This window comes from Ostrea edulis, chromosome 4 (assembly GCF_947568905.1).
Source record: "Ostrea edulis chromosome 4, xbOstEdul1.1, whole genome shotgun sequence".
NCBI classification, from domain to species: Eukaryota; Metazoa; Mollusca; class Bivalvia; order Ostreida; family Ostreidae; genus Ostrea; species Ostrea edulis.
Genome location: NC_079167.1, coordinates 22,196,392 through 22,209,181, shown reverse-complemented (window position 1 = coordinate 22,209,181; position 12,790 = coordinate 22,196,392). Strand labels below are relative to the sequence as shown.

At 34.1% G+C, this 12,790-nt stretch overlaps 1 protein-coding gene across 1 annotated transcript in view; it reads right to left on the bottom strand.

Annotated features, from left to right (window-relative positions):
* Window positions 1-5,701, bottom strand: part of LOC125669965 (uncharacterized) — a 53,659-nt gene extending 47,958 nt beyond the window's left edge. Inside the window, exon 1 of the mRNA XM_048904847.2 lies at window positions 5,602-5,701. Coding sequence (XP_048760804.2) covers window positions 5,602-5,637 — 36 coding nt within the window. The 5' untranslated portion in view covers window positions 5,638-5,701. The remainder of the gene's footprint in view (window positions 1-5,601) is intronic.
* Window positions 5,702-12,790: the final 7,089 nt, after the last annotated feature.

The following is a 12,790-nucleotide window of genomic DNA, read 5'->3' as shown; positions in this document are numbered from 1 at the left end:
CAGTGAAGTTTTAACATAAATATGATTAGGGGTCATCATCTCAATTGTATTAAAGGCATAGGGTCTAAGATATTGGTGAAATTTTGCATGTTCCAAAAAGGTGGCGAAATTTATGATCATAACTAGAAAATCACAAAAAAAATTTCAGAATGTTTACAAACACATTGGATACGATAGTAATTACAAAATAATTCCCTGTTCTCACTTGCCTAAACTGGTACCCTGTTGACTTCGTATCTCTTATGTTTGTGTGTAGCCAGCAATCAGCGGGGTACCAGTTTAATATATTGTCCTCCAGACAAAACTTTTATAAAGGGTTAAAATGTCAAAATGACTTCAATTTCAAAGTGCTGAAACTATAGATAACTCATAATTAATACTACAAATTTGTTTTTTGGAGTTCTTGCAAAATATTGTGACGTCGTTTTTGAGATAAAAGATAGACCCTATGCCTTTAAAATATTTCAACAATTATGAAATAGGGTTTCAGATGACCAAGGACACTTGCCCAAGAGAATACTTAACTTGACATATGAAGCAAGAATATATTTGATATACGTGTATATTTAAAGGGACTTTAGTTGTAAAAATGATGGCAACCATTTTTCTCAAAATGTCTCAATGACATAGGAATATATATCAATGACAAAAACATTTATTTTGTACAAAAAACAAGAGAAACCTGATAAAACCTAATAAAACTACATTAAATAATTGCTTTTAGTGTAAAGAAATACATTAGGAAGAATTATTGTCTTGCAAGACAGCTAATGTGGGTCGGTGAATATTCTCAGTTTCCATCGCTTTTATATTCTACACAATGCAAACTAAGTTTCACTCATAGTTAGGACTTTGAATGATCTCTTTCTCTTATTTGATATATGTTTAGATTGAAAGGTCACGTACTCAGTTTACATCAACTATTTATTATTGACAAATAATTGGTATATGTAAATATCAAAGAATAACGAGCAATATTTCACAATTAACAAATTACAGTTAATCAATTGAAAATGTGTGCGCGACCTTGTAATGTCATTGTGAATGTCCGCGGGTCGTATTTTACATCGTGTGTAAATAATTCAAAGTATCTGTATCTCTGATATTTCTTTGTTTTAACGGTTCGAACATCGGATATGATGTTATTTTGTCATTCAAATCGAGGCTCAAAGAATCTTTCATTTTAAAAGTGTTAGATACAAGCCTTTTATGCTTTGACGCAATCATTCTTTTCCTATTAAGGTATTCAATGTAACAAACGAAAGGATAATGAACAATTTTGAAGGACTTAAAGTAACATAAATGTTTATTGTTCATTAATGATGAAAGTGAAGTAGGTGAAATTCACATGACTGGTAAATTATTAGAAGCTGACCTTTTAGCACTTGATACTTTTTTGAAGAGTCATCTACCCTTTGTAAAAATAAGGGGGGGGGGGTGTCTAATTTTCTAAAAACGTGTGTGGCAAATGATTATTTTTTTTCCACATTCTCAAAAAGAGAAAGCGTATGTAACTTTCTACCAAGAGATTTGTATAAAAATATAATTTGTTTTTAAAATATATTAATACAACATGCTTTTCATATGTTTCAATGTTAAATTCTAGGTGAAATAAATCAGTGAACACAATTTTGAAAATTCCTATGGTGTATTATTTTTATTTGATGATACCATTTCACACTTGACCTTGATGTAGGGAGAGGGTTTAAATAGGCTATGCCTGCTGCCCGATCCCATTCACTTTGTGAATAAAATATAGTTTAAATAAAATAAAATGATACCATGATACAAAAACCCCACCATCCATTTACTAGACATGAAATATGGTCATTATACATATCTTACAACTATCTTAAAACTATCTTAAAAGATATCTGTACAAACAAATCAAAATGTAAATTTGCCTTATGATAGGTTTTCTCAGCTCTGTAGCCTTAGTATGTATTACAATTTCATTTACCACATTTACTTCGTATAAACATTGCACAAAATCATGTTTAACTGCATGCGGGGAAACTTTTTAGAAGAAATCGATCTTGCAGTAATTATAAATTTAATAATTAAAGAACCACGACTGAAGTACAGAGAGATGACAACACTATGTCGTAGGAGAATGCTTGATACTGCTACTTCTTATAGTGCTTGATCATTCTATTTATAGATACCATACATTACTATATCATATCATCCTTGTCTGTTAAACATAGTGTGCATGTTACATAGTACACAAAACCTAATTACAACCCATTACTTAAATATTACGTATGATGAAGGATTTGGAAAGTGCAATCAATAAAAAGTTTCCCCGCATGCAGTTAAACATGATTTTGTGCAATGTTTATACGAAGTAAATGTGGTAAATGAAATTGTAATACATTTCATATGTGCAATATAGCTTGTAATTCTTTTTTTTTTTTTTTTTTTTTTTTTTTTTACAGGTGGGTGTACGAAACATATAATTCATGACAGCTAAGGTTGGTTTTTTGTCATTATCCAGACAGATTAGAAGACATGCATTATATCTAAAGTGATTTCTTCAGTATTGAAACACGTGGGTCATAAAGCCAGAATACTCTTTTTCTACTTACGGTTGTAACATTGCACGATAAGATAAAGTCCACGGAAACTCGAACCATAGCGGGACTATATTATTGTGTGGAATCAAGGGCGTAGTAAAATATCACGTTATTTCATCATTTGAAAAACTTCAAAGTATTTTAAAACTTTTGTTTCCAGGAGAACGAAATCACAGCAGTAAAATATTTTCAGAACTATAGGAAACTAGTCGTAACTAACAAAAGTAACATAATAAGATGAATTTCCTCTTTGAACTCTCTGCCCTTCTTGGAGCCATTTAGATGTTCTACCCCTCAGCATCTCGTTAAGAAAGTCATTTCCCTCAGATCTATATCATCCAATACCCTCGCATTATTTTATGTCATGACGCACCTTATTATAACAGTGTTATTACATGAAAAATCAAATGAATCTACATGTACGCACAGTATATATAGGGTTTAATATCTAGTTTGTTTGCATTATGCGAGAGTAAATACAGTAAAAGTATTTAAAATATGTATGCAGTAATTTGCATAATCTGCATATCTCGTGCTTCCATTGTCTTTATCCCCCTATATTCATATTTTGTAATGTAACTATATATATATATATATATATATATATATATATATATATACACACATATATTACCTGATCAAGAGATAGGGATCATGCCGGGTGTGACCGGTCGACAGGGGATGCTTACTCCTCCTAGGCACCTGATCCCACCTCTGGTATATCCAGGGGACCGTGTCTGTTCAACTCTTTATTTTGTATTCCTTATAGGAGTTACGAGATTGATCTCTGTTCGTTATCTTCACCTTTCATATGATCCTTTTATCTAGCTTAACGTTCACTTGCATTTACACGTATAAACATTTTATTTAAGAATTCAAAGTATGAGAAAGCAAATGTTTGTTATTGTCACTTATACACGACATCGATGTATCTTGGGTGGCGCAGCAAATTACATGCAACTTGTTCGCATGTGTCATTGCTTTGTGGCCTTTTTTGTGCGCCACCTTTTTGCTATTATTAATGTTTTTTAAATGTATATTGGCGGGGATCAATTTGTGTAATTTACATGTTTATCTGCTCATTTGCAAACCTAGTCATTAGTAAACTGTTGTTTGTATTAAGTTGTCCCAGCCAATTAATTTTGTATATTTTGGTCTATTACGTCATTTCGTTTGAACTTGTTTCATTACGTCATTTGTTTGATCATGATAATAAATGCCATGCTCAATGATTATTCAATCACCAAAAACTGAGCTACGAAGTGCTAAAGTTTTTTGCTCGTATGCGGGTTTTTCTATTTCAAAATTGCGGAATATAAATAAAGACAAAATATTAAGATATGTTATATCTAGAATCCAAAGGACAAATTTCCGATGATGCATTTTAGGATTAGCATTAATATGCAATTGCAGGGCATATTTTCCTAATAAGTGTTGTTTTGGTGTTCAACATGGTATATTCATCAAGCATTTATCAGGAAACTCGATAAACTTATTTTAATTACATTTAAGCTTTAGGGGGAATCGATGCTGTTTTGATTGTCTGTAATGGTTTCAAAAGCCTATATCTGATACACGCGTTTATTGATAGGAGACGCTGATTTTTAGATGTCATTGATTTGCACGCGTCCCACGCCACATAATGATGGCTGACTACAAACTCACCACGACTGTAATTTGAAAAATTGACACTGTAATTCATAATTTGTTATAATTCTTATCGAACATGGAAATAGTAGTGAGTCAGGATTTTACAATTCAAATGCACGTGCTTTTTTCTGTTGTTTTTTTTTTTTTAAAAATCCTTTCTTCCAATTAATTCATTTTTTTAAGTTAAGAATCAGCAATGATTCATATGACAGCGACAATGACCAAAAACTATATAGCTTTTAGAATGATAAGATGAAAGATTTCAGTTCGATGATGAACTTAGTTTTAATCTTCAATAACATTATGATTCTGTACAATTTTTTTTTTGTCGCTGTGTTGCTTTGAAAATCAGAAATTGACAAGTCGTAAATCTGACATGACCTGAACACATCCGATTTTTTTAAAGCATACATTACCGTCTCATTTATCATTTTTTCTGTTTTATAGTAAAAATAAAGAATGTATTTCATGTCATAGTATCTATATCGATGGGCGAGCGGTCTAAATAGCATGCTGGTTAGACACTCCTATAGGAGATTTGGTTCCGCAGGTCGTGAGTTCAACCACGGGTAGGGGTGGATTCATATACGGCATATAGTAAATGTGCTTTATATTAAATATTTCTTCACTTAGGGCAGTTATATTTAATTAGGAGTTCATTGCAATCTTTGTGCTTTATAAATTATTTGAAATGCAGTGTGTATCTTGTATGATTCTCTTAAATTTACGTCCAATGACTATCTCATTTCGATTTGTAGCGTGTGACAGCGTGGGGAGAAGCCCATCCTCATGAAAAATAAGCTTTAGAATTACCTACATGTAGATGGTCGAGCGGTCCCGCGCGCTGCTCACACGCTGCTTTTTTTCTTCTTCATTATATATATATATATATATATATATATATATAATCACCCATAATTGCATTTAGCGATTACGCTTTGTTGTCCGGCTCTTTGATGTCCGGCTCTTCAAATGTGAAATTAAATGGGGATCATGCGGAAATGCCTTTCTCTATTCATTGGCATATAAAAATCATTATTTAATTACAAGACTATGAAGGATTCTGTATGTCTTTGACAGTTCGCTTTCAGTTCACTAACGCTGTAGAAGTGTAATAGATGTTAGCAAGTTAAATCATTCAGTCAAAATGAACTAACCTAAGCGTTACTCTGCCCTGACATCTAGGAAACCTGATACATAAAGGTAACCTTATATCGTACATCATTACTCAATTGAAATCTGGTGCGCGTGTAGACTCGGATTATTTCACACACATTTAATGTAAGTTGTACATCTCTGATCAAAGAATATTTACTTGTAAAACGTATTTAAAATTCAAATAAGAAAGAGAGAAGGGAAAACATAAAGTACTTACACATAATAAGCACAGAGTACCTGATCGTACATCCATAACGATTAACTAACATATAAGACACTATTTCTTATTCTCAGATAGATCCTGAAACTTCACGCAGGTTGTAGCCAATCAGAATCCCCGGTAAAATCAATGTTCGACTCCGTGTGTATTTGAGTTGCCCGTTGAATACACGAAAAGTATGTTGTTTTATTTTTTGGTGCAAACCTTCACTGTCTCCACCATTTCATTTACATTTTTTAATAAACACGAATGCCTGCCTTTATTTGCGCTACAAATTGATATTTTCTTTCTTATTGATTTCTAGTATGTTTTTTTATTTAAATTAACATATTTACATAATAATTCAAGACAAGCATCTAGAAAATCAAAACCGACTCCGGATAATCATTTTGAAGCAAATAGAATTTTCATTTAAAAAATAACTAGCTTTCTCGTTAGATTTGTATATGAGTTTACTACAGGGGCATACAGTGGAATTCTGTCCTCATAAATCTACGATCTGCTTAACCAATAATAAATCAATGTTCAAACTGAGAGTACTGGGCTTAGGACTTTGAGAGGTGACTCTCTTCAGGACAATATAAAGGCATAAAATCGTTGATATGTTCGGATATTTTATTTGTTGTTGTTTCCACCAGTCATTCCACCGCTTCTTTAAATCACCATTGCAACAAAATTGATATGTACATTTCATTTCGATATCTGGGTGGGTGGGTTCTTCTTCTTTTTTTTTTTTTTTTAGTTTATATCTTTAGAGCAGAAGAGAAAACTATGTTCGTAACACGCCGCATTGTGAATGTTTCTTAACAAACTGCTAATTATCTATCGAAAGTTCCTAACAAAGCAAGTTATATGCAAGTATTCATTAGTAAAGCAAATAACATTGCGTCACACTTACTAGATAGCTCCCATGTATAGTGATCAGAATCAATTAGTTACTTCATTTTTAATTGTTTCGAAGATAGCCCAACCATGATTTAAATAAAATGATTATACAGGTTACGTGTAAATATCGGTTAAGCCCCAACCTCAGTATCAATATGGGTATTATATAATATACAAGAATTATATAATGCATTAGATGTTCATAATTATTGATATTTTAAATGTTTTCCCAAACAAATGAACAGAAAGAGGTGTAGTTATTGTCAAACGCAGTAACACGTGACGTAATAGCCGGAGGAGAAATAAAGTTCTTATAAACTTCAACTCGCGAACACATTGTGTAAACATTTGCTAACAGGAGGAAAAATCAACACGAGAAAATCCAATACTACCATTGTGTTTTAAAACGTTGTCCTTGTGTGTAGACTTTTGAATATCGCTTTCACACAGTTTGGTTAGAGTTTCTCTAGAAAAGGAAAGGCTAAACAAACTGAAAAGGTGGAAGGAGAGTTTGCAGGGATTGGGTGAAATTGATGTTAGGGTGTTGGATGGGTTCCCTGCAGGGGATAGGGATTAGAGATTTCCTACATAACCTTCCTCATCATACTCTAAATCACTTAAAAACTAATTAAGAAATATTTTGCGAATTGAATTATAAAATATACAATGTACATTTATTGAAAATAAGTCAAATATCAGATATTCAGGAAAAAATTCGACCTCTTAATTTCTCTTGTGTCGGAAGTAAATTATCTCCTACATCAAGTCGGTTTACAATTCATGATACATTAAAGGAACATCTTTTTATTTCCTTTATAATCTTTATTGGTTTTATTTCCATTAAATGTTATTTCACACTAAGAATTCTAATCATATAGCTATGATTTACAGGACAACGTATGTTCTCCCAGAATGACGTTCTCTGTCACTGGTATTGCATTGCTTTGCTATGAAATGTAATGAAATTTCATGTGAAAATCTATAGTCTTTTATAGTCTTTAAGCAATCACTTTCAAAGGAAACAAGATATCGCTTGAAGAAAAGAACATCACCAGAGAAGTGAGCATGCGTGAACACTAGCATTTTATGTTTGACCAAATAAAAAAAAAACCAAAAAAAAAAAAACAACAAAAAAACAACAACAACAAAACAACAACAACAAAACCACCATTCAACGAAGACTCTCAATTGTACAATCTTTGTATGTAAAATGAAAACGAGAATTTTATTCTCCGATATTTTTTCAAACGGAGCAACTCTGTAACGGAAGTATAAGTTTCTATATGAGGATATAAAGACATTGAACCATCAAAGGATTATTATCGACATTGATACATGTAAATAAATAAATTATATATCTATATTTGTGTGTTTTGATAAGCTAGTAAATTCATATTACATTTTTGTATATATGTCTGTATTTCAAATGATTAGTAAGTGTCTCTTCCTCTGTATTTTAAAAATAACTTGCTTATATACACAATCCTCAAGCTTGCGGAAAATAAAAGTCGGTATCAGCTTTCGAAAGTGATCGAACCTACAATGTAAATTCAAAAATACGATATTTTAAGGGCAATACTCTCTTTTTAGTGCCGGAGTAAGTCATAAATGTTGATGTATGGGGTGAAACAGCAGGTCTGCCCAATTACACGACAATTACCTCTTCCACGTAAACATGAAACCAAAATATTATACTCCCGCAATCAACGCACGGGGTATTGAATTCGTATTGCCCGGCTATAAAGTTAATGTAATAATTGGCGGTGGATTTTTTTTTTGATTGGAAGCTTAAATTGATTATTTTACACTTAATGCTTCTGTCGAATCTTTGTAGGAATTTCATTTGGCAAGTTATCACCTCAAATCTGGCGGAAGAATATTACCAAACATTCCTTCTCGGATTATCCGAGGACGTAAATGACGGCTTTCGGGAAACTCGATCAGCTTGTGTATGGTGATGAGGCGTACTTTGTACCGTGATGATAATGAGGGATGAGATTTGATTTTAATATTCAGAAAACTACCTGGAAATCAATTATTGAGGTGATTTCGTGTCGTCAACAATGTTTTATTGGAAGACCGAACACGCACGCTATTCCATAACGTCACATCTAATGAGTACTGAGATATTCTACCATAGTAAAATCGTAATTCATAATTGTAAATAACGATAGTTAATAGTTGCCAGGAGATAATTATTCATCTGGAGAATCGATTAATTTTCGAACCTAGAATCAAAGACAGAAACCTTTCAAGTTGATGGCGGTGACATCGTACTTTATGGGGTGCGATAAACATATGCATATGATTCAATGATGTTTTTCTGTCATGAAAGTAATCACTGAGCAAAACATTAAGTGCATTTTAAAACCATAAGAATACAAACAAGATTTGATAAATGAAGTGACAAAAAACGTCGAAATTCATAATTTTGTCTATGAACAATACAATAAATAATTCTCTCTATCTAAAGAATAGGATGCCCATGTTTACAATTGCGACACAATTTACATTATTTAACTTCATACCATCAATGAATCAGAAGTTTTATTTGTCCTTAACTAAAATGTCACAATACACAGATTTATGCTAGTGTTATACTTAAATAAATACAAATAAGTAAAAACAAACAAACAAACAAAAACCCACCCTAAACACACACACAATTAACACAACTCTTTTTGACATAGGTTGTATAAACTCGTGATTCATTGCAAACTATGTTTAATTTGCAGCATATCCCTGTCTATTTGCATAAAAACTAATGAAGTCTAGCAAATGCTATACACTTAGTACAATGTCAGTGTGACAGCTTTTAAAATCATTTATTTGATATACAACACCCAGAGAACTGGAAGTAAAAATAACACTTCGGTAGTTGTTATGCAATACCCCCCCCCCCCCCCCACCCCCGAGCCCCTTTGTTTCACCATTCATATACATGTCCTAGGTTTTTTTCTTTTTAGTTTCTCTGCGTGCCTTAAATCAAATTAAAAACCATTGATTCACGACAAACAGCAGAACTACACAGATTCACACGAATTTGCACATGGGATGGCCAGGTAATTCAAGTTTTATTTTAAAACTCTTTCTAGCGAACTCATTGCTAATATGTTTGACTGGGTGGATTCCGCTAATATGTTTGACTGGGTGGATTCCGCTAATATGTTTGACTGGGTGGATTCCGCTAATATGTTTGACTGGGTGGATTCCGCTAATATGTTTGACTGGGTGGATTCCGCTAATATGTTTGACTGGGTGGATTCCGCTTGAACACTGTACACGTACTTATTACTTGGTTGTAGTAAATTAATGCATGCACTTTACGTAATTATACAAGCTGGTAATCAGAAAATTTTTAACACCAGTCTGATAGAAACCACCACATTCTGTTCACATTCGTCAGGTCGTTTACTGACAAGTGTAAGGAGAAGGGAGGTGGTTTTATTAATGCTATCTTAGCAATTGCATTAAAATGGCCTACATTTTTCACAATGATGTGCGAGTTATTTCCCCCTGATTATAGAGGGCGCACAGCACATTGCGGTCCTCAGTTCATGGTGTCGTATAAGGAATAGATAGACAATTTACTATTTCTGATTGTAATGAATTGCCAGTAAAGGAATTTTTCTAATAATTAAGTGTAATGACTTGAATATAGTATAACTGAACAATAATATTTAGACGCGTGTGTCCCTGTGTGATTTTCTCGCGAACAAGGTATGGTCATGATGTAACAAAGCATATGAATACTAACAAGTCCTCGACTTCTTTGGATCATAATCAGGATGTTTTTAGTATACCATCAATTCTTCATTATTAATTTTTATCAATATTTTCGACACACAAAACACAATTAGATATGCCTGAAATCACATGTTCAACCAATGCATACATGTATATTATTAGCTTTTCATTTCACACTGGACAAAACTACTTGTTGCTAAATGTACAACAGGTGCCAATATACAGATAAACAGAACAAGTTAATTATCTCGAATTGGTATCACTAGTGTAATATTTCTGTTGAAATATTTTTTCGCGCGCGTGATTCAATCTTCAGAAAATTAAATTTTGTGCAAATCAACTTACAGCTCTTCTTGCACTGCAATTACTTAGATGGGCACAAAAATAATTATTAGGCACGTACCAACAACAGGTCATTACATGCAAAGTTGGCTATTTTACGTGCAGAGATGGATATATTGATAGGCTGGTTGACCCTCCCCCTCGTGAATTGTAAAGTGAAAATGCAAAGCAGCAGCCACACGGTATTTATCCGTTATTCAGACGGTAACGCCTTCGGGAATCTCTCCAAATTCAGATAGAATTTCTATCTATAAGTTTGGGGCGGTCTGCTCTTCCCCGGCGTTGTCAAAGGGAGGAAGTGGGAGTCTTGTAGCCTTTCCGCGTGCCCTGCGTTTACCCATCTCAACATTTCCAGACCTTCCTTCTGGAGGCATCATGGAAATATGTCCGCTAGGGTGACTATCCACTTTCGATTTTATCCGTTTTGTGAGTCACGTGGCCATTACAAGTCCGTTCGTCTAACGTTGAAAGAACGTTATATCAGTTTCTCATGCGTCCAATGTTCGTTTAACCCGGTACTTATCCGTTATTCAGACGGTAATGTCCGTTGATCAACCTTTAATTGCCTGGTACGCGTCCAGTAATCGTGTGGTTTTTATGCGTTTTATACGATTAATACACCGATCGTAGGAGCCCCGAGCAGCGGCGGGAACGACTTTCATCAACGGGTACCAACGGACAGCATTATGTCTCGTGTGACGTCCGTTTATGCTATCCGATAAGGTGTGACTGCTCCTTAAAATTCAACCAATGAATTGAACTGAAAGATCAACTCTTCCAGCTTTCTCCCACGATTAAGGATTTAGAGCTTTGTTTTTTGGGTTTTTTTTTTTTTTTTTAAATTACATGTAAAGAATTTTCAGACAATATTGTGAAGTCCCCCCCCCCCTTTTTTTTTAAACGATGCTACGTGCCTGACTATATCACATGCTTTTAGTGCGCTTTTAATACTAGGTGTCTGTTGTTTTTAAAACAGATTACTTCTGAAATCTGAAAATTTCAGTATTATTGTATAGATACGGTTATACACTCCCTTTCCCAACTCTACAATTTGACGAAGTGCACATAATAAAAAGTGTTCTCCATAAAATCAAAGAAACTAAACCTTGCTTGTGTCTTAGATATAACACAACCTGTTAAAACTCAGCATAATAAAGAATTCGGTAACTGTAAGCTTTGTTGTACACTGTATCGTCACAAGCCAAGCCTATTGTCTCTGTTTACACTACGTCAAATGCCGTGGCTATTGATTTAAAAAAAAAAATCCTAGACTTCATGAATATTTATATTCCTAAGTCAACCAATCGGCAAGCTTCCGTGATTTTGTGTATGTGTGTGTGTGTGTGTGTGTGTGTGTGGAAGGAACATCATCCGGAGGTCATTGCGTGCTCGAAGCGGAATAATCCGAGGACTGCCGATTGAGAACAAACTGGACACTTTTAGCTGTTGTAACTAATGGACGCTTCTTTGTTGACTTCACCGGTGTAACAAAACCGTATAACATGCGTAGCAACGCCTTCCTCTTTAGATAATCGTCCGATCAACTCTTTTTCAGATTTCAGCACATCCAATTTACCCCGAATTTCCTCATCAAGTTTGAGAATACGATTAACTTTATTCACACAGAATTTACAAGCGTAACCACTGCTGTCAATGCGAATTTCATGAAATAAATACTTACAAACTTTACTTGCTTTTGTAAACAGGGATCTATAGCCTTTTTTGTCCGTTATATTACTTGTAATCAAATACTGCACGTTTTAGTTGTGGGCGCAGCCATCAAAATATCGTCCCTTGGGAATCCGGGTTAGAATAGGTCCTCAGTACCCCTTGTTTGTCGTGAGAGGCGACTAAATGGGGTGGTCCTTCGGATGAGACCACAAAAACCGAGATCCCGTGTCACAGCAGGTGTGGCACGATAAAGATCCCTCCCTGCTCAAAGGCAGTAAGCGCCAAGCATAGACCTAAATTTTGCAGCCCTTCACCGGCATCGGTGACATCTCCATATGAGTGAAATATTTCCGAGAGGGACGTTACACAATATACAATCAATCAATCATTAAAATATCGGAAAGTTATTATTGTGACTGCGATTGGTCAAAAAATTATTGTGTCATTTCATAAATATTCATGAAAATCGAGAGTTTCGTTGATCATGCAGCCATGGTTTGGGGTAGGATAGGTACTACCTGACTCAGTAACCGTGACTATC